Source organism: Pterocles gutturalis, unplaced genomic scaffold (assembly GCF_000699245.1).
Source record: "Pterocles gutturalis isolate BGI_N339 unplaced genomic scaffold, ASM69924v1 scaffold24026, whole genome shotgun sequence".
NCBI lineage: Eukaryota > Metazoa > Chordata > Aves > Pterocliformes > Pteroclidae > Pterocles > Pterocles gutturalis.
The window spans coordinates 16,209-39,323 of NW_010098492.1; the positions used below are offsets into that span (position 1 = coordinate 16,209).

Here is a 23,115-nt window from a genome sequence, read left to right on the forward strand (position 1 = left end):
CTTGTTTGGTTCTGTTTTGTGAGATTGGATGCGTTCTGTGAGATGTTTTTAAATGTGTGTAATGTTCTAGAGCTGATTGTGCAAGCTGCCTTCAGTTGCTCGATTTGATACGTACACTTGTGCTCTCAGAAAGGTTTGCAAGATCTCTCGGTGTGCTTTGCGTTATGCAAATGTGTCAGGAGTGAGTCAGATATTCAGCATTCTGATCAGAAACCATTTGCAAGTGTCTTCCTCTTGTGTGTGCGTGGCCCAGGAGAGAGGAAGTCTGAGCAGCTTTGCAGTTACTGGAAAACAAGAAGAGTTCCCATCTCTCTTAAATATTCTCATTCTGATCAGCCAGACCAAGTACCTGTACATTTCCCCTCCAATTCGAGATATTGCTCGACATTAATCAGTAAAAACAATTAAACTATATCAGTCAAAAATATGCTAGATTGAAATTGTCACTCTGCAGCTGACAAATCTCTGATGAATATAGTTGCAGTTCCTTAGTGGTAAATTTGTATTTTAGGTGCCTTAAATGGTGTTTTCTATACTGTGGGAAACTGAGTTGTTATGTCATGCTAAGCCAAAGCATTGTTACTTGTATGCACTGAAATTGCCTTTATTTGTACAGGGAAGGATAAGCTTCATTAATTTATCTTTATTTTAATCAGTGCTGATTTTTAACTGAATTTATAATCTAGTTATGAAGGTATCTTGTTTTAAGCAAGGTTTTGTTTACATGCAGTTGGATTAAGATTCTGATAGGGAGCAAAAAATCATCCCTGCCAGGAGGCTAATGTTACACTATTGTTGGTTTTGCTGGTTTTTTATGTGGATGGGATTATCTGACCAGCCCTGTGGAATTGATGCAATCGGGTCTCCTCTTCTAGCTTTCCTCAGTGAACCATCCCAAAATGAAATGGGTTATAAGTACTTTTTGCGAACCTGAGTGCCTTCCTGACAAAGGAGAGTGAAGTGTAACATTTAAATGCACAGATAAGAGGTGAGGCAGCAAGTTATGCATATGTACAAACAGAGTTGAGGCAACAGAGCTTTGTGTGGATACCAACCAAATTATTAATTGTGGCTGTGTCTATATGATATGTTACAAAATGATGAGGGCTGTGAGAGTGTGAACAGGCTTTTTGTGGGCTGGATTAAGGCTTGCTGTAAAATTATTGGCTAAGAGCAGATGTGTGCAAAGTGCTAATGTACTCTAGGAGTTATGAGAGTAATTAGTCTGAACTGACAGGTGAACCTGCTTGGTAAAGAGATTGGATCTTGTGGTGCGCTTCCCCTCCCCCCCCTTTCTCAGGTCTTTGCATAAGTAGTTTACAATGCTGCTAAACTTCACATCGAACCTCAAAGGTCTCATGTTGCAGGCTTTGGTTTAGAGAGCCTGAGGCTTTTGCTGACCTACAGGGTAGGGCTTTAAAAAAAAAAAAAAAATCAGGAGCTGTTAACTGCTTGAAAAATAGTTTTCCAGTTATCTTCTAGCCACCCAGTCTGCTTGTAATTCCTTGGATGGTTTCTTGCTTGCCTCTGTTTCCCTGAACAGTGTTATTTAATCTCAAGGCATCTTCCTGATCCTATTTAGTGCTAAAATATAGCATGTGTTTTTTTCTTTTCGCTGAGTTTCCCCGTTGCTGATTCTCAGCCAGGTTCCGCTGAGGTAGCTGGATAGTGGCCACCGTAATCACTCTCGGCTATCTTGTATATCTGAGGCTATTTCATGCTTCCCCTCTCCCCCCTGCCAGTGTTCATATCCTGCAGAATAGAAGAGTTAAGGGGTCATTCCATGCTGCATCTCTTTAAATGCTGTCTTCAACCAAGATTAAAACTGTCCCTTCCTGCGACTGCTGTGTGTCAAGCACTGGTCGCAGATGCAAATTGCTATCTCCACAGTGCTTGTCTACCTTAGTAAAAATCAATAAGCAGTCTCTAGTCACGTGCAGCTTTGAGATCTTTGTTTTTCAAATGGTTTGTTCCTCACTTGCTGTATGTCCGATTAGAGCATCTGGGAATGGTATTGGCTAGAGTCTCAGTAAATTAGTCTCTTAGTCTTTAATATTCTGCAACATATTCAAATTACATTGATGTATTACTTTTTCTTATTGGTTTGTCTAGTATGGATTTGGAGATGCCTGATTCTCTTTCCCAATATGTTGTATTAAAAATGGTTAAATTGGTAAAAATCTAGCAAAATATTGACTTACAGCTATGGTGAACCTTGAGAAGCTGCCTATTCTAGGAAATTGGCCTCCTGTTATCTCTGATTTCATGCTTTTTCCATCTGTCTCAAAATGAAGAGATTAGGGCTGATCCTAGCTGTGTGTGAGGCAGATTATGGTAATCTTATTATTCTGATCTCATTACATTTAGTTTCTAGATTTGAAAATGTCCTGGTTTTAACCCGTTCTTCAACAGCTACAAAAAAAATCAGTGAAAAGGTACTTGAGGCATGTTCTGCAAACTTCAGATTAAATGTTTACATCATCCTGAAATAGTCAGGCTCTCAAAGACTTTCCTAGTTAGATTAATATACTCAGTTGTTTTGGGATTTTTTTTGTCTAAACAAACTTTCTAAAATGATGAGTAAATCAACTCCTTTGAGTTACAAAGGATGAAATTCCCCCTGGGTATATGACAACAAATAAGTAATGGTTATTAAGAATTCAGTTTTAATACTTGGGGGAATCTAAAATAAGAGCATCTTCTGGAGATCCCTAGTTCATGGTAGGTCAGAAATTTTTAATTTTTTTTAGCTTTTCTGAAAAGAAATGGGATTTTCCAGAGTGTTGTCCCGGTGTTTGACCCACAAAAGTATAAAACTTAATGGAGTGTCTTCTGATCTCATTACAAGTCCACAGATGTTAATGCAAGATGCTGGAAAATATGTAGCTGTGTATTTTAAATGAAGAAGTGACAACTGAACTGGAGCACAGAATTCTGTAGCTTTTCAGTGTCTGCAGCACAACTTCACTGTTGTTTCTGGGAGGTCAACTTTAACTGATTGCAAAAGGTTAACTTTCTAGTGTGTGATGGAGAAAGAGTCTCTTCTGCACTGGGCTAATATGTTTTACTGAGAATACTAATGGAAATGTCAGGTGGACTTTAAGGATTACAAGAGGTCTTTGTCTTTAACTTGTGGAGGAAGCTATGTCCTTGCGCAGTTTCAGGCTCCAATTATGAAACGTGTTATTGCTTCTTCAGGCCTGTGAATGGAAATAAAGCAACATGACAGCTGCTGATCATGGGAGTCAAAAAGCAAATATGATTCTCTGTCTTTAAGAGATTTGTATTTTATTGTAACTCCTGTTTGAACAGTTTCATAAGATATTTGAGATTTTATTGTGCTACATGGATGGACTGCAGGTTAGATACTGCAGGGAGGTTTTTAAAACATTTGAGTATTGCTCTGGCTGTTCTGCTCATCATCTCTGAATACCAAGCACATTTGCTGGTTCCCATCCTGAGTTTGCATTTGGAGGACAGGGAAGATGTTAGGAAAGGAAGGGGAAAAGGTGTGTTAGTACATCAAACAAAGCTGGGGTAGAAGGGAGCAAGTTCCTTCTCCTGTGTTTGCTCTGTCATTTTTATAGGTCATCTAAATGCGAGCTTTTTGTAGGTGATACATGTTGTTGCACCTGCCTTTGCTTAGAGCCCCAGCTGCCTAGAGGACATGGAGTGTGTAACTCTTAACTAGGGTTCGTTGTTGTGTAGTACAGGGACCACTCGAGCTTTTCCTCTAGTTGCGAGTTCCTGTGCTCTGTTGATAAATTCAAATAAGTGAGAGAGCTCCACTGGGACTGAGAAAGTTGGGGAAAATGGAGCACTTGCACATTATGGTTTGGTTGGTTTGTTGTTTTTTTTTCTTCACCCTGTCCAGTCTTGACTAACTTGTCAAACACTTGGGCCAGCACAGGGTGGGGATGGAGAGTGCAGAGGTAAGAATGAATGGCTGGAGGGAAGAAGGTACTGGGAGAAGCTTAACTTAGCTCTGTCACCAGCTTCACTTGTGGAATCCCTGCCTTGGGGACATGTCTTAACTTTACAAACAGGGTATTCTGTTTCATGTGTCACTCTTGTGGTAGTGCAGACATTTGTGGAGTTGCGCTGTGAACTGATCAGGGAAGGGAGGCAGCAGTGGAGAGGGGTTTGTCAGGTTTTGGGGTTTTTTTAGGTAAGGTTGTCTTTGATTTGGTTTTGGAGTAGTTGTGCTGGCTGCACTGGGGGGAGACCAGCTTTGGCATGGGAGTGGGATCAGCGAACTGCTGCTGAGCGCTTTTGTTGCTGTCAGAATGCAGTCTTCATTCCTGCCCTTGGGCTGTACGTTTGGCTGAGTCTCCATATGGCAGAGCAGCATTCTCTTGGTGATTACAGAGCAGCCCTTTCTTTTTGTAATTTGAATTATTTCTCTCACTGTTCTCAAGAACTCCTGAAAAATTTGCTTTACCAAAAGTGCTGCTTCTATTGTATATTCACATTGGGTGGTGATGGTTGTTTTGCTTTGAGCACTGAGTTGCTGGCAATGTTTTAGTATATTTTTAGATAACAGTGAAGTATTTGTTTTTCAAATGAGAAGTAGGAAATTGCGAAGAATAAAGAATTGCATGAACTGGCATAGTGATAGCATGCCTGCTCCATTTGGGGTAGTGAAGGGGGAAGGGGGAATAGACGGTGATGTAAGGGCTGTTGTGTGACACTCCCCCAGTAATAACCTCTGTGAGGGGATGTAAAGGGTGGAAGGAAGAATAAAGTTGTTGAGGATTTGGTGACTTTGATACTTGATATGAATCATATTTTCTCTGTTGTAAGAGTAGGATCATTCACATGAACACAGTGAACCCTCACTGTAGCAAGTGCAAAATTTTTTGTTCCCCCTGAACTTCATTCTTGACAAAGCAGGAGCTGGACCGCAGTCAGTCTGAGTAAAGACTTGTGTCTATAAAAAAGAACCAAAATACTCCTGCAGAAAATTCTAGCAAACAGAGTTGTGGAAGTTCAGCATCGATGAGGCAAGTCTTTAATTTGTGGTATCTGTTGGTTTTAGGCAACTGCGGTACACCTTACATCTGAAAGATTCACATAGCCTTAAAATTGGAGACTGATTCTTCATAGCATAGCACAAAGGTGGAGGGGCTCTCGGCAGTATTTGAAGTTCTATTTTCTGGTCTAATTATCACTAGTTAGTCTTCTCCACTCTGCCAGTGTGTGAAATCTGTTTAATAAAGATCTGTATCTTCCGTCCCACAGGCATTTATATCATTTTGTTCTCCCATTAATATGCCTGATAAATTTTAACTGCTATTGCCCATCCTGACAACAAGAGGAAACACGTCTGCTGTGCATGGACTGACAGCTCTTTGTGGAGGGATTCACAGATCCTGTCTAGAGCACTGACATTGCTTTGCAGCAATTGCTCATAAAATCCTATGCAGACTTTTAAAAATTAATTTTCCTTTTTCATCTGAAAATGCAATTTTAACACCATTTACTTCACTTTCAGTAGGCTGGGGATGGAAATGTATGGGTGGGGAGTTACGCATTTTGAGTTGGGGGAAAATGCAGTTCTAATAGATGGTAATAATGCTAATCTTAGACACTAAGGCTGTAAAACCTTTTTGGTGCTAAGAGGAAACAGCAGACTTCAGCTTCATTGGCCAAAGTGATCAGCCTTTGCAGGTGGGCTCTGAACTGCATAGTGATGACATTTGGGGCAGCTGTCTCGAGGTAGTGGAAAGGGGGCTTTTCCTTCTTCTGTTCTTTCAAATGCAAATTGCAGAGCATACTCTAGGGACTGGCAGAAAAGTACATGCATGTCACAGATGTGTAAGAAATTAGTAAATATTCAGTGTTCAATTGCTGCAGAAAGGATATTGCAGTTAACACTTGCTTGACATCCTGTGTCTGGTAGGTTTGAGTTTTGCACACTGGTATCAACACATAATTTTAAAACATCTAGTCATAAAGCCCTCCTCTTTCCCATGTGTGCAGTTTCGCAATGTGTAGTTGGATGGGAGGGATGACTTCTGCTATGCATGTCAGTGATGTAACCCATAAAGAATTAAACTTGTCAGAAGGACCAACAGCTGTCATTTGTTGAAAGTATGGAGCAGAAAAAAAGAGTTGATTGGTCCTCTAGTATTTCTTGTAAGTGTCCCTGAACTTGATAGCTGTTTCATGCATGAAGTCTGTGCTTTTTTCTGTCTACGCTGCAAAAATCTTCAGATGTCTCTTGCCAGGATCAGTATAAGGCTTAGCTGAACTTGGCTGGCTGACCTGAAGGTAGCTTTTCTTTTTGTTTCTTTCCTTTATCCATTAAAGGTCCTGCCTTCAATTTGTGTACAGCTTGAAAAAAGCTGTCTTCACAGTTGCCCAGGTTAAGCCTGTCATCAGGAGACACAAATACCTCTGTAAGCCTCAGCTGAGCCTCTCCTGCTTCCCCATTTCCCCTCCTCCCACTCGCAGTCAGTTGAGTCTGGGTTTTTGCTGCCCCTTTGCAGGGCTACCCACATGCTTCTTCCTGAACTCTTGTCCACCTCTTGTCTGCTTTGTTTAACTCTACCTACATAAAAGTTTGAGCAAGTGGAACTACTAATTCTTGCAAATGTAAGTTTTGAGGTTGTTTGTTGCAAGAATTGTAGACCAGGCATTTTTTTGTGTATTTTGAAACAGAAACGAAGGGTGTTTCCTTCATGGCAGTGCCTGCCCGAGCAGTCCTGCCCTGTCCCTTTCCTTCCCGTCCCCTCAGTCGCTTGCTTCAGTTCCAGAGCTGTACCCTGCACTTGCTGGTAGAACTGTCTGTGTAGCCAGGCAGTCAGCTGAGATAGGTGGAAAACACGGCACCTCCTGAAGTGTTTTGGAGATCGCTTCCCTGGTCTGTTGAGCTGCACAAGCGCCTGTTGCCACTGCACACAGTGCATGCGGGACGGCACAGCCACGCTGCGGTGACTGCACAGACCAGCTCCAACAGTGATGCTGACAAGCATCTGGCCACTACAAACTGATAGTGCGGCCTCTGAGTTTGTAGCTGGGTAGGAATTCATGCTCATCAGTATGAATTAAGTAGTTGGATTGTTCATTCTGAGGTCAAGATGTGTCCAGTATCAGTATTAACAATGTCATTGCTCACTGTTTTGAGAGATGCCTGCAGACATCCTCATTCCTGGTTTCAGGCATATGTCACCTGGATTTTTGTTCATAGCTCTGTGTTTAGCTGAATAAGTGTTCCACCCTTCAAGGCGTAACTTAACAACTGTGGTTTTTGAGGACCATCAAGAAGACACTTGAATTGTACAAAAGTTCAGTAATATCAGAATAAATAAAGTGTTGCATAGCTTTTCAAGTATGGATGGTTTTTAATGTGGCATATCAGGTGTAATTAACCTAGAGAACTCTGTTGTATAATTACTTGTCAAATATTATCCCTGATATCTTTCTGGCAAAGAGCTGAGTAAGACCGTTTCACATTCTGTAAAATTTACAATGCTATAAAATATTAGGCAATCGATATTAAATGCAAGAGTCTATGCTAGGTAGAATCCTAAAGGCTTTAAATTTTAAAACCAGGTGAAGCAAAGTTAAGGTTTTTATTGCTCTGTTAACTTGTCCCCACTGTAAAATGAATGCATAATAAATACTGTAATAAAACAGTTTGAACAAAACCATGTATTTAAAGAAAAAGAAGTTGAAGATTATCTGTCTTGTAAGTGTTTGCCAGTTGCACTGAAAGCCTTTTCTTTTTCCCCTGTAATGTTGCTGATGGTGGATAGGAATAGGCCTCTTGTCTTGATTGATCTTTGGAAGCATGTTGGACTTCTTGCTTGTGTGGTTGAGATAGCTTTTTCCCTAGAAAAACCAGATAGAGCAGCTACAGGTCAGGTTAATTTACTTCCTTTAAAAGCAAAAAATGAAAGTCTGTGTTTTGAACACTTTTAAAATTTCCTTTAAGGCCTTTATGGGTTGCATCTTTTCTTAGTGTGCTTTACAATGTAGCAGGTAGTGTTTCTAATTGTATTTCCCACTGAAAAATAGTTAGGATTTGGTAGTGGTTTTGGGCAACCTTTACAGTTTTTCCTTCTGGCTTGCTTTGTAGCAGGCAATTAACATTGGTGTCTGTCTTGCTTCTCACCAAATCGGCAGATTGTCAGTGCAAGGCGTGTGCATTTTTTCTTTAACTTTTCCCAGGTTTTCAAAGTACATCAAGACTGCAGTTTTCATGTCTTTAGACATGTTGTTAGTCACTTAAACGTGCCAGTGCATCCTGGGGTATCAAACCTGGTAGTCCGCTGACACTGGCAGCCTGTTCTATAAGCAACTGGGGAGACCTCATTTAGGTGACACCTACTGTAGGAGACATTGTGCAGATATTTAGAAAACCACAGTCAAGCTTAGGTAGCAGTGGTTCACTGCTGCACTCAAAAGCTCTGAGGGTCTTTTCACACTGTAATCTTGGGTGTGATAATATTGAGTTAATGGACTGGGTGATGAAACAGGGCATGTATTGGTGGCGATGATTAGTTGAGTTTGGCATATACATGCTGAAGATGCAATTTAAAACTGTTCTTGATGGTTTGAAGAAATATAAAAACAGGGAGATGTTCAACAAGGTTTGATGTACTGTCACACACCTAGGCAGAAATAATCAACTGCACCAGTATAGGACGGGGAATAACTCGCTACGTATCAGTTCCTCTGAAAAATACCCCAAACATTACAGTGGAAAATTGAAGTTGAGGTGTTGTCATGCTCTTGAGACAAGCAAAACTCATAATGAGATGTGTAGACAGGACTGTAATACCTGTGCAACGTGCAAAGAAATTCTTCCACTCAGTGCATGTCAGGCCTTGGCTGTGAAGCATGGTCACTGGAAGTCCACAGGACAACTGGAAAACCACCCTGTAGTCACATACCCTAAATTTCTGATCAAAGAACCAGGTTGTTCCTCTGGTAATCATCTTTCCTCTTTCCTGGCTTTTCCAGCACTGGGGTGGATTTGCCTTACCTGGTGTCATATTTTTGCAGGGCACCCAGTGAAATGAGCAATGTTCAGCTTCAGTGGCTGCAGTCCCCTTCTTTCAAGGTTTGCATTGCGCAGCTTCTCTTAAGCAGTTTGTCTTCCTCAACACATCCTTGTAGACTTTAACCTGCTGTTACTTGTGTACATCCTAGCAACTTTATTGTGTGCAAGCATTAGAACGGTTGTAATAGAGAACCTCTTACATGGAGTAGTTGCTCAATGTCAGTCCACATATAACCGTTCCTGTCTGGGTAAAAGCGACAGGTAAATTGCTTGCATTTGTGTGCTAGGAAAAGCAGTAGTTAAGAATGCAAGATAGACAGCTAGATAGAAACAGCCCCTCTTTCAAGAGGGCCAGGGATTTATACCTTTGTGTTAGCAGCACATACAGGAATAGAAACCAGGAGACCTTACTCTGACCACCAGGTAAAAGTAGTTCTTTCAGAATTTTTCTTCTCAAATTTAAGGGCTTATTTAGATGCTTAAGGCAATGTATACTCTGTTCTTTATATACAGACGTGCATTTGGGTTATTTTTGGGTGTGGTTTTGGATTTTGAACCTTTCCTGAGTAGAGCAGGTTTTTACTCAGAATTCCAGGCAGTTTTCTTTCCTCCATTAAAAAAATAAAGGGGAGCGTGGCATAGGGCTCTTTAGGCTTTGGAGTTTGACCTGTTCTTCAGTTTGTGTGCTTCAGTGCTGATTCTTCTTTTGGGACCTTGCTTAAACCTAAATTAAACGTGCTAATCTGTTTACTTTTAAAATAAAACCTCAATGAGGAAAGACACTAGCAAGCGAAGGACCTCCCCCCTAGTACCTGAGTAGACTAATCCACAGGGCACAGCAGAAAACTGACAAAATGCTGTGTTCTTCAGTGCTTCCAAATGAGGTGTGGATTGGGTTTGAGATGAAGGAAGGATGTTTTGTCTTCTGTTTCCGGGATAACATCCTGAGCACTACAGCTAGTTATAAAAGGTGGCTAGTCCTGGTCTTTAGTCACTGTAAACTAAGCCTTGGTCTGTTAGTGAAAAACAACACTCCCCTTCCTCTTTTTAAGAAACTGTTCTTGTGAATCCCATAGCGTTCTGCTCTCTACAAGTGCAAGCCAAGCTGTGGAGCTTGGGCTGTGATGACAATGTGTTTTCCATTTGCACTCCATTTTGATCAAGCGCTGAAATGAGACAGCGCATTCACTGCAACATCCAAATGTTGAACAGTCTTCCTTATGTGATGAAGTTCTTCAGAATTAGTGTTCACTTAAGCACCATAAAATTTGCTGAACATAAAATGAATCTCACTTCTGAGAGTCCCTGCCGTTACTGAAACACTCGGGGGTCTTTTAGATGAGGGAAACCTAATTAGAACACTAGCTGTAGCTACTTTAGCTCTGTAAAGCTATTTTTGTTTGGGTTGTAAAATTACCAATACTGATTTTTATCGCAGGCTACCATTCTTTCTGTAATGGAGATTTTGCATCAGCCTTCTTCTTGAAAATGTGCAATTTGTGGTAATCTTTATGTAAGTGGTGATAGCAGGAGGACTAATGTGAAGAGAATTCTGTAGTCATTGAGGCTGACATCTCGCTGTCCTTCAAGCAATGTAGGCAGAACTGGTGAATTTTTTGTCATTTTACCTCTATGTGTTTGTGCTAGTGGAAGCTTCCTACCCAGAAGGAAAAATCATTGAAGGTGAGACCTGTGGCAAAGTTCCTTGAGCTTTATTGACTCTTTCTAGGATCTCCATTAGACATTTTGGAGGTCACTACAATATACTTTAAAATATCGAGGTTTTTTCCTCCCATCTCTTTGTGCCACATAAATGTAAAAAAGTGAGCGTAGATTTTTGTATAGATTGTTTTTTTTTTTTTTACTTCTCTCTCTTTCTCCTATTATCTTAAAGAAATAAATAAGTCTTAGTAATTGCAGGCTTTTGCCAGAGGGGAAGTGGTAGTACAAGACTTGCAAGGCCTGAGAGGCAGGGTAAGTTAGTCTGTGCTGGGTTCTGTGCTTGTGGCTAGACTTGATCATACCTCAGCTAACTTAAAGTTGCCTCAAGTATTCTTGTGTTACATAGAAAAAATAAAGGTGGTTTTGAAGTGGAAGCTTGAATGCTAATTCACAGCTACATCCCTCTCTTTGGACTTTGCTTTGTTACAACGCGCTTTGCTGTACGTGCCAGCCAGTGCTACTGTGGATTTCTTGACCACTGCATCTCTCTCTCCCTCTCTCGCTGGGGTTTTGTGTGGTGGAATATTGCATGGAATTGTAGTTGCAGCTTGCCCGTATTGCACGTAGGTAAAAGCAACATCCTTGCTGTAATCTAACACATCTACTTCTCCCTGCCAGCCCTTTGGGAAGGTTGGGGCAATACTAGATTTACCCATAAACGTGTATATGGAACAAACTTCCAGTGATTAGCAGATCTGTGCAATACACCCGGGGTTACTTACAGTTTGCAAAGAGAAGCTTTGATCCTAGAGGGACTGTGTCCTGTGACTTCCATTGTCATCTTTGGTTTGTTACCTCTCAATTTTGTCTTGTATTGTACTTTGGAGTAGTTTCCAGGTTCCTTCAAGATGAATGGAAAGAACTTAGTTTCTTTAAGAAGAAAGTGTGTCTAAATGCAGTGCTGTATAACCCAGACACTAGCTGTTTTATTTGAACGGCTTCAAAATTTGCTCCTTTTGGTTCCTGCTTTCAGCTGCTTGGCCTGCTATGGTGAACGCTGTCGATGTGAAAAGTCAGTGTGTGCCGTGGTGAAGTATCAAGTCATCACTTCAGATAACGCTTCTGACAAAGGCAGAAGCGTGAGGGGTGAGTGGGGAGGAAGGGCCCTTGTACTTTGTTGCGGTGGGAAGACTTTCTGAAATTATATTTTTTTTAGTTTGTATTTTCTGTTCTTTTTATGCCTTTAAAAAGATAAGGGTGGAAGAAGTGTTTCTATAGTGATGATGAGAATTGGGGTGAGGGTGAGAATGAAAACCATATATCCATAACACGTTATTGCATTATATTACAATCTACATGCCTTATTTAGGTATTCTGTTATCCTACTTGGTAGTTGAGTGCATTTTAAGAAACAGTCTTTCTCTGGCTGTTTCCGGTAACACTTGCTCTGTGGTTGTTAAGCGTTTTCGCAGCTTTTTATATCTGCCTAAAGAAGAAGTATTCACAATCTTAAAGCATATCTAAACACAGTGCCTTAGGTTTTGATCTGAAAAATGTGGATATTTTGCATTTCCCATATCTGATTATGATAAATTGAATTTAAGGAAAAGCCTGAAGTATTTTAGCAGTTCTGTGTTCTTGAGATAGTCACCTTAATTGTCTAAAGTATCTTTCTGCATCGCGTGTTTGAAGTTAAAATTAACTGAACTGTGTGTCGTGATGAGTAAACCAAGAAGAGAAAAATTCTGATTTGGCTTGACCTGGCTTACAGTGCCATTACCCCAGGTTTCCTTAAAGTTTCCTCCACGCAGCCACCTTGTTGATGGTGTCAGGCAGCCAGAGTGAGGAGGATTCACGTGTTCAGGGATTTAATGCAACATGAGGATGAGGCAGGGAGCTGCTGCAGGTTACCAGGCAGCATCTGGGGTTGTCTTCTGCAAAACCCTGAAGAGATGCATTTAACTATCCTGTGGTGCCATTTGCAGTGCGTTTGTGGGGAAGGAAAATGCGGCATAATGGACTGTGAGCTTGCTCTGTTGAATCCAGGTGTAGCTTCCTTTGGCAGTGAGTGCTTGCTGGTTTTGTAGCTAGTTTGTACCTCTCTTGGAGCAGAAAATGAGCCATTTTTCTCTGAAATGAAGCACTGAGTTAGAGCACCTCTGCAGAGGGTGAGAACCATCCTCCCAACCACTATTCCACTCTGGGACAAGTAATTTCCGGGCTTAATTCACTTGCAGAATTGCTGCCTTTGAATCGTGTTCACTTTTTAAATTTTGATTCCTGTCCTAATTTAGTGTCATGAGTGCTTTCCTTGATTCCTGAGACTTTGGGAGTGTTTTTAATGTACCACATGATTTTATTTGCAGCAGTGTCAGCGCAACTTTGTCAAGAAGAAAAAACATGTTGGCAGCTAACAAGTTGTACTTGAGCAGTTGTGTTACCTTCTGTTTCAGTTAGCACAGCAAAAATCCTGAAACTTTACAGGGAAAAGGGGAGGTTCAGCCAAAACTCAGAGCCCTCTCTGAACAAGTTTCTTGGGTTTTTTCTCTTCAAACCCCAAGCATTCAATTTGTCTAAATTTGCAAGCACGTAAGTGTGTTTGAGGCCTTATGTTTAGTTTCACGTTTGCATGTGGGAGTCAGCTCGAGAGTTGAGATGCCAGATCTGCTTGTTATGTTCCAGTTTAGTGCCTACGTGTTCCTGAAAGTTGTTTGGTTTTGAGAGGATCAAGACTGGTGTGCAACAGTTCACAAGGGTGGAAACGCTGTACTTAGAAATATTCGCCAGGTATGGGATTGAAAACGGCCGGGAATGCCTGTGTGTGAGCTGTTCCAGCTAAAATTCTGTGACTGCCTTGTTGTGAGGACCATCAGCAGCGCCTCTTCTCCATTTCCATGGGAACAGATGGACTTCTGTTGATAAGAGATCTGTTAGCAAACTAGGAAACTGACGGGCAGCAGTTGAGCCACTGTGACTGTGAAACAGGGCTGACTGCAGACTGAGGACATCACATGGCAGTATGTGTTCAAATGCAGTGGCTAAAAATATCCTTCCTTCTTCCTCCTCTCGGGCACAGATGCCCCAGTGTGAAAGGAAGAGTTGCTCTGGTGTGGATTTGATTAGATCTGTAGCAGACATGGGGACGGACTGCAAAGGAATGATTTATGTTTTGACCTGTACAAAGAGCAGCAGTTTTTAACAGTTGTTGAGATAAGTAAGTGTTTGTGCCTTTTAGGTTGTTTTTTTTTTTTTTTTGCAGACTTTGAAGGAGGTGTCAGTTTAGAGCAGTGAATCTTTTAAGTTTCATTTTGTTGTTTAATTTATCTGTATTTGTACTTGGGGGAATTTTTAAAGCAAAATCCAGTGATATATGCAGTAGTTAGATTAAATTTTATAGCTTTGGTAAGTCTGGGAAAATCTTACCATAGTATTTCACTAATGCATATTAGTGGCATAAGTTTTTTGAAAGCTGAAATTTACATGACTATTCTGCAGTTGGCATAATAATAGCTGCCTGACTTTGTAGCAGCCACCAGAATTCCAGCCTTGTGCACGTGACTGCAAAGTTGTCCTGAATTTAAGGTACTTCAGTACAAGTCATTTTTGCTTGACTAAGCATTGGGAGAAGCTCCAGCAGTATCTACTTGAGACACAGAAAAAATAATTTTGTAGACATTTGTATTGTGGAGGTGACTCCTCTTGAAATGATACATGAACAGGCAGCTTTGTAAAGAAAACAGCAAATTCTGTTGCCTCTGGAAGTGGGCAGACTGAAAGACCCAGAAAGGGGAAGCGGGTGCTTACAGGGTGGCTGTGTGTGTATAAGCTCTCTGGTGCATAATACAGGGCATGGATGGCGTGGCTGTCTGCCCGGGTGCGAATGGAGCTGTGACAGCTAGTTACAATGATCCTGGGAAGGACAACCAGCTATGAGGAGACATCAGTCTGGGTGTGAAGCAGGACAAAGTCCTTGGAGCAAACAAAGGCACTGAAGAAGGAGCTGTGGAGGATTCATTAGTACAGCAGAAGTCCCTTAGGTTGGAAATGCATATGTGTGGGCAGTTCACCTTACTGCGCCTTTTATCCAGCTGGTTTTTTTCTGCTTAATGCATGCCTCAGCAATGCTCCCTCACTGGCACTGGGCTTCAGGCCAAGCATTAATGAGTACCCCAAGCCCTCTGTGATTTGGTTCCTCCAAATCTATTAGCATATCTTCAGAGCAAGATAAAGCTCATTAAAATAATTTACATTTGGGCATTAGAATTTCTGATAATTTTTAATACTTAATGCCAAAAGCACAAATATGGGGTAATGTCCTTCGTATGAAACTACGGTTTATCTGGGTTTTTTATTCTTGGAAAAAGAACAGACTGATGTATCCCTTAACTGCTCTCTGATGGTAATGAAATGGGTTTGTAGTACCCAATCTTATCAAAAGTTTGATCTGTACTATCTTTGATAAAGGAATGCATACCATTCCATAAGATCTGGCTTATTAGCAATCACATCAAATGGGCCATGTTTGTATTCTGTTCTGTTGTATAATGACTCTAGTGATGGCAGCTGGAGGTATATAACAACCAACTTCCTGGTCAAACAAGCTGTGTGCCAGAATCTTTGCATGACTGAGTTGTAGCCTGCGCCCTCTCTCACCCTGGTCTCTACGCAGTTCACTTTTGTACATACCTGTTTTTAATCTCCACCTTCCCTGCGCAGTACGGCAGAGCTGCCTGCTGGTGTCATCTACCTGTATTTCATATTCTGGAGTTGAATCAATTTCTGCACAGAACGCTGTCTCTTGTGGTCAGTACAAGGGTTGTGAGAGATGTGCACCGTTTTCTTGCTTAAAGGCAATTCAGCAGACATCAGCTGATGTGTGTCAACTCTCCATGTGCAAGCTGTTACCTCAGAGCCTGTAACGGAGCCGTACTTGAACTGCTTATGACCTGTGGTCAGATTATCCTTGCTAAATGGCTGAACTGTAGCGCGTGCATTAGCATGCACCATGCTTGTAAAGAAATAAATGGCAGCCCACTGTAGTAACTGCACAAAACACAGCATGAATATTTTTATCCATAGACAAGTACTTAGAACCTTTTAGGCATTAAAGTCTCTTCAACTGAAGATATCCTGAAATGGGCTGTAAAGGTGCAGGTTTTTGCTCACGTGAAGCTCAGTAGATGTGGCCCTGCTGCTGTGCTAGTTCCCCGATGGGAACCTGGCACCTGGGGAGGACGTACATCCTGCCATCAGCTGCCTCGGTTGGGAGTTCAGGGACAGCCAGGTAACTGTTACCCTCTGTAATTCACAGAGATTCAGATTCTGTTCTCTTTTTGCTTTACCAGATTTCATTTCAGTAGGTGTTGAGGTTTTTCTCTTTGACGTGGAGAATTCAGCAGTAGGGCAGATTGGGGTTTTGATATGTCACGTATTTTTGAAAGGCAGCAAAAATTGCTCTTTAGAGTTTGATTTTTCTGAAGCACTCCCATCATCTATAAGAATTTTAAGGTCTGTACTTGCAAATTCTTGTCTGCTTTTCCTTCTTTTTTTTTTTTTAACTTCCCCTCATCACCCTTCGAAAAAAGAAACATAGTAAGATAGCAGAAAACCCCAAAACAACCAAATATCAGAAACTGCAATAATTGCTTATGAAGATTTTGGTGTTTTGGTGGGTGTCTTCACCATAACTGCGTGTGTAGTATGTGATCTCTGGATCGGCATTCATGGTGTTTTTCTCTTTGCATTTCCTCATCTTCCCACATTCAGGCAATGCTAATCATGTGATACTTCTGTGACTTGATGCCTTAAGTACATGGGGTTTTTCCTTTTTTTAAAACTTTGTTGGCTGTTGTCACAAAGTTAAAAAAGAACCTCAAAGCTGAGAAGGAATTAAAGTGCTGGGGGCAGGTTCTGTGCAATGTTTACTTCTAAAACCAAACAAAATTTTTCTGAGGAGGGGTAGGTTCAAACTATAGCATGGATGTATTTACTGAAGATAAAACTGTTTTATTTGAAAGACTACTTTCAGGCGGAGTACAAGGCTTGCTTATTGCACTGCACCAGTTGACAGAAATTCAATGAAAAATAAAGCACTGAAGTTTTTAGAGCAAGTATGCTTTGAAGTATCAATTTGTGCTTTTAAAAGCTACCTATTCACGTGGCTCCTCTTGTGACTCCTGATCTGTCCTTCATTTTAAAGTTATAGGAAGTATCCCTTTAAAAAAAAATAAACTTTGTTCATCTACATTTGCTGTTTGTATGTGTTTAAGTTGCTTTATTAACATAAAAAATGCTCAACAGGCAAGTCTCTGTTTCTGCTGTTGGATTTAACCTGATCTTAACTTGAATCAGGAAAACCAGCTGAAGCTGCCGGTTGTATCTGCAGCTAGGCCTGTGCTAACCTTGTCATGAGGGAGTTTTTTTGTAAAAATCTTTATAATATGGATGTTGCCTAGAATCTTTAACATATCCAGTGTGTAATCAGTGCAAATGTAGAAGAGCTGTACGAAATTACACTTGTGGTGAAAGCATCAGGTTTGTCAGCTGAGTTCAGGAAAAAGTGATCATTAGAAGTGATAAAGAATCAGAATTTCTTGGCTTGCAGATTTTGGCCAGAATTTTTTGGTGATGACAGCCAACTTAATCTTTGGCACTGATCTCAGTCTAGTTATGTTGTTAAAAGTACCTGTGGACTTATAATGACTTTCTTACTAAAGCGTGAGTTCTGGCACTAAAATCCTTTGGCAATTTTAAATTACTTGTCCAACTTTTTGTTCATGGAAGTTCTGAACACTCATGAGATGCAGTGCAGCAGAACGGCTAGCACCATTTTTTTTATAGGTTCATCTTACAAGAGTCTTTGAAACAAGAATGGGAAGAATAAGCTAGTACCTTCATCAGTTTTGCCATATCTTGAAATGTGGTAAGCTTATTTTTTGGTTTGCTTCCTTCAGGTTTTGAATGAAGAATGCGATCAGAATTGGTACAAGGCAGAACTCAATGGAAAAGACGGCTTCATTCCCAAGAACTACATAGAAATGAAACCACATCCGTAAGTAGATCTCTGGTGATAGGCTCCCTTGGTCTTATTTTTGCACATCCTCTCAAACTGAAGGTTTTCTGCTGAATACTTTGCAAAATGTGCGTTACCAGATGTATTGATGTATGGATAGATAAGGATGGCTATGGAGTTGTATCTCATGTCAGGGTATTTTCTTTGTGTCAGTTCATGTATTTCTGCTGTCTTCTACTAAACTCTGGTTCTGCCCACCTTTGAGATCCTTCATCATCTGAATAAGAAACAGCGAGCTATATATACTGCCTTAGTGCAGCCAAGTGGGAAGTAAAGCAAGGATGCACAAGAAAATTCTGGAATTGTTTAAAGCCTTGGCTGCTGCAGTAACATGTCTGTTTTACCCTGATTGTGCTAGTCCACTGGGGATCACAAATGTACATTGCAATTTCTCTCTCTCATTGATTTAAATCATCATGTGTCTTCTCAGAACAGTTTTGCAGGCATTTGGGTTATACTGCGGTGATGTCTCCTGTGATAGTGATGATCAGTTTGTTCTGTAATCAGCTATGGTGTTTTGGTTTAGGGGGATAGAGCTGGCAGTTTTTCGGGTTTTGGTGTCAGAGGGAATGAACAATATCTGAGCCTGCAAGTGGGTGAATTTGGTAGTGGGTTTTAAGTGTAGTTAGTTTGACCTTTTCTGAAGATGTTTAAACTGCTGATGGCAGCTGGATGGAATTAGCTCCATGTGTCAGCAGAGCTGGGAGTCTTAACTAGTGCATTAACAACCCTGGGAAATTATGCAAAAGTTTTTATAGCATAATATTTGCTTAGCTCTAATGCAGAGCTCTCTAAGTAGTCATACAGGTCATACAAAAAGCAAATTGCAGGCAGCTGACCAGGTGTGAGAGAGAATGTTCCTTTTCTCAGACTCGTATCAAATCCTGTTGTGGGAAGGTGGCATGAGAGCTTTTCAAGAGGATTTGGAGGGAAAGCAACTGAAAATAGCTTCAAATCCTGTCCTAGGATCTGAGACTTAAATCCTCCAGCCCCACAGCTAGTCTTAAGTGCGATGTTTCTTCTTGCTTGTGTTTTGCAAATTGTACAGTTTGCTTTGTAATTGCTAGCAAATGAGGTTGAAAGGAAAATGTGCTGCCTCTCAGTCACTAGCTGAATCACCTGGATTCTGAAGGGTTAATCTGAATTGCCACACCAATTAACAAAGCGAAGATGTAAGTAGGCATAGTGGTGATACTAGAGAAGAGCTGCAGGAAACTCAGGGCAGGGAGGCATCCCTGTGAAGGCACAGCAGTGGGGTTGGGTGGCAGGGCTCCCTTTCCCTCTTTAAGGGGCAGGGGAAGAATTTGCTGGTGATGAAATGGCCTGGATCAGAGTCGTGGTGTGCATATCTCAAGTGTTTGTGTTCATCAGCTTTTCTTGAAGATATTGCTGAAGTCTCACTTTACAATATTGTAACCTATGTGGAGGAAATCAGCCAAGCTAAGTGGCTGTGCGAAGTAAAGCCAAAAGAACTGCCAAACTGCCGATTGAAATGAGTCTGAACGTGATGTGAACTTTCTGTTGTACCAGTCAGTGCGTCTCCCTCTAGCTGTGCAGCATCAGCAGTAGTGCCTGGATTTGGTTTTGCTGTGCTGACTGGGTGAGTTTCACCTACATTACAAAGTCAGTTGGAGACAAGCGTTATCAAGCTTAGCCTGTCAACGGGGAAGCTGTGGGAATGTTGTGATCAGTTTCTCTGGCCTAATTCTCTTGGGCAGGCTGTGATTTTTGTTAATGTTTTTCAGTCATTCTGTAGCAAAGATTCATATGTGCGCAACACTGCTGATGTTTTACAAGTGTGTTCTTAAGTAGACACTAGTCCTTCAAAATAACTTCATTTCTTTCATCTGTGGGGTTTTTTTTTCATCATTTTTATGTTTTTTATATTCAGGTTTTCTTACTCTGAATGGCTAAAGTGGTAGCGAAGTCCTAAAACTGCAAGGGAGTTCAAGAACTGTGAAAGTTTTCAGTCTTTCTAGTTAAAGTGCCTTAGAAACAGGTGGCAGAAAACTTGATTTGGTATTGTTACTTTGGAAGTGTTACTTCCTTTAATGGAATTGTACACTTCTACTTTGTAGTGATTCAGTAAAACTTAGGGGAAAAACAGGGTCTACTTCTGAGGCTTCAGGAAGGAATACAGATGTTCTGTTGAGCTCTTTCAGGCTTTCCTTCTGTTTTACAGAGATGGGTGAGGTGTTCTGGGTTTTTTTTAAATGAGGCTTTCATTTCCAAGTCACATGTGATAACTGAGAATTATTTGAGAACTGAACAGAATTCAAACACTTTGTAAACAAGAACAATGGCAAGATATCTAAAATCATAATATAAAGCTTGCTTTGTGTAACGTTTGTCAGAGGCAAAATTCAAGACTCCCTTATCTGACACATTGTGCCAAAAGCCCAGGAAACAAAGCACTGCCTTTGAATTCTGAAGGAGTTTCCCATAGTGGTTTCTCGTGGTTGATTTTTGAAGGCAGCAGAGTGCAGTGAGAGGCAGACACTCCCTCTGCTGTCTCTGCCACCACCTCCGGTACCAAGAAGCAGCGCAGATGCTAAGCCACCAGGAAGGTACTAAATGCCATGAAGTTCTTTATCACTGGAAATGAAATGATTGTGAGAGAAAGTTTTTCCTTTCCATTCCAAGGGATACAACATCCACAGCAAGTACATGGGTCTTCCTTCACCTCTAGAGATAGCTGCTGCTTAGAGAGGAGATCTGGTGACTCTAATTCCGTGAAAGCTTCAGCTTGTTTTAAGAACAGCTCTGTTTCAGGGAAGGTTCTGCAACTTCTGTCTTTTTGCGGAACTAAAACTTTCAGTGTAGAAAGTAAACTTTATGAGTGGAGCCCTTGTTATTAAATGCTCTCCTCTGAGGTCAATCATCTGCATGGCTACAGGCTGTGTTAAGTGCTTCTACCCTCTGTGGTCTGTTACTCAGAACTGAAAGCTTTGCTCTTCGGTTGTGAAGACAGTTCTGCTTTTCCCACGCCATGTGACCTACCACTCGGCCCTTGTTCGCCTTTAATCTTGGATTAGTCTGGAAATGCAAATGTAAATGTGGGTAAAAATCCTGTGACCAGAGGCTGTTGGTCAGAGCTGACGATCTGGTTGCCTGAGGTGGTTTCACCCTTGGTGTCATGGAGGTGGTCAGCGTGTGTCTTTGACCTCTGTGCAGCTGTGAAGAATTTCAGGTGTGGCTTGATGGTGCCGCTGTTTCAGGTGACTGTATATGTGAAAGCTGCTAGATTGTGCTGGCTGAGGAGAAAACAAGAAAATAAGCTACTGAAACAAGTATTACAGCATCTTTCCCAGAACCAAATTGCATGCCCAGCTCAGCACTCCTCTGCAATGAAGCAGGGAGACCTTGAGGGAACTTCTTCTCACTTACCCACATGTAGCTCCACTCTTGTAGCTCCTGTCTTTGACCACAGGGCTCTGGTAGGAGCCAGGAAGATCAGACTTTGGGCTGCAGGAGCAGTCAGCTGCTGAATGAAGCTACTCATTCTCTCTGCTGAAGTAATGTCTTACCACCTGATCAAAAAGAGACTAGAAATTGGCTTTGATACAAAGTGCGCTTTCCACTTGTGCAGGATGGGTCAATCCATAGACAGGGTTTCTGTAGCTATGTTGTTACTGTGTAATTACTCCCCACTCGTTATCTTTGGGTACTAATAGTGACAGAAATGCTGCGGTATCATAGGGAAGTTCAATAGTGACCAGCCACCAGTGCAGGACTTCTTTCTTGTCTCTGAGTTGATGGCATCATACAGTTTGGACAATTAAAACTTTGCATATAGAGACATGAGACTTTATTCCTTACTGATAGAGGAAGGGACTTGAGTTTCTTGCTTGAGGTAGGCATTTAATCTGTTTGACTTCAGGTTATGAGGCCTGATTACTAAGATATCAGTGCAGACATTTTAACTTTATCCACAGCTGTAGCCAGTTCCCAGGGTAGTTGTCTTAGTCTACAAAGCAGGACTTTGCTGTGAAGCAGTTGTGTACATTAAGTTCTTGTTGTGATGTGTTCTGTGCTAAACTGAAGATACAACAGGGTGCAAAACAAAGTGAATAATGTATTAAATTTTGAGCAAGGTTTTTTCCACCTCTGAAAATAAATCCTGTAATTTGAGGATTTCGCTCTTACCACATCTCTGCTTTGCTAAATTGGGTGAAATAGGGCTACTGCAAGCACCTGCTTATCAACTCATGGTTGCTTCACTGCCAAGATAAGTATTGTGAAAAACCGCTTGGTTCAGTTGCCTGTACTGGAGTGGCAGTGCAGTATAGTTTTCTGTTAGGAATCATTTTATCTCTATTTGAATATCTATGTTTCGCTCTTCTATGAAAGGATTAAAATTCTTAACTTTCCCCTCTTGTTTTCTTTTCCTCACTCCACAGGTGGTTTTTTGGAAAGATTCCCCGAGCAAAGGCTGAAGAGATGTTAGGCAAACAGAGACACGATGGTGCCTTCCTCATCAGGGAGAGTGAGAGTGCTCCTGGGGACTTCTCCCTCTCAGTCAAGTAAGTAATGCCCAGAGCAATCGTGTCATAATCGGGTCATCTACTGCGCATTTGGACTCAGGGGTGAAGGGCAGGTGGTCTTCAATGCTGAGGAGCAGGAATAATCTTCCAGATGCCCTATAGTGTTCCTGTTCTTCCAGTGATACTTATTCCCTCTTTATCAGAACGAATAGATGTGTTCTGGTTTTTAATGAGCCTACAGGGCTGACCTGGTGGCACGCTGCTGTCTGGCTCAGCTGATCTCAGGCACTATGTGTTGGTTGGTTTGTGGATCCTATTCCTCCTCCTCACAGCTGCAGAGTGCCCAGGGTGTGTGTGTTGTTTTTCATGTCGGGCACATGCTTTGGGGATATTCATGTTGTCTAGCACTGGGACATGGAGCTCTGAAAACAGAGACCTCTTCCATCTCTCACAACTGCATTTCGTGTTGGCAGATAAACTCAGTTTAATAACAGTGAAGTGAGGAGGAGAAGTTCTCATCCTTGAGTAACCTTACTAGAAGTACTGGCTGTTAACCAACAGGGGTTCCTGCTAGTTAGCCATGGCCCACAAATACCATGCTTTATCTTGCCCATCTGAATTAACTGTAAAATAGAGGTATTAGAAACTTGAAAAGGATATGTGACATAATTTCAACATGGTTTTGAGGGTGGGAGGGATTTCTGTCCTCAGCAGTTGCTTTTTGCTTTTTTCTTTATTTTCTGTAGTCTTCCCACTTCCTACCAGAAATTAACAAGATTTTATTTAGAATCCTTACAAATTTTTTGATTATTCATGCGCGATTCCTAGTTTGCTCTATTTTCTGTGGCTGTGATCTGTCTTGGCAGGACTTTTTTTTTTTTTCTGGT

General features: G+C 41.3%; 1 protein-coding gene across 3 annotated transcripts in view; it reads left to right on the top strand.

The window, feature by feature from the left end:
* GRB2 (growth factor receptor-bound protein 2) overlaps nucleotides 1-23,115 on the top strand; it is a 42,694-nt gene that overhangs the window by 16,202 nt on the left and 3,377 nt on the right. For 2 of the 3 annotated variants that reach the window (XM_010073248.1, XM_010073256.1), the window contains exons 2-3: nucleotides 17,626-17,723; nucleotides 22,145-22,267. In XM_010073248.1, the coding sequence (XP_010071550.1) occupies nucleotides 17,626-17,723; nucleotides 22,145-22,267 (221 nt within the window). The remainder of the gene's footprint in view (nucleotides 1-17,625; nucleotides 17,724-22,144; nucleotides 22,268-23,115) is intronic. The other variant, XM_010073263.1, reaches the window with a different exon arrangement.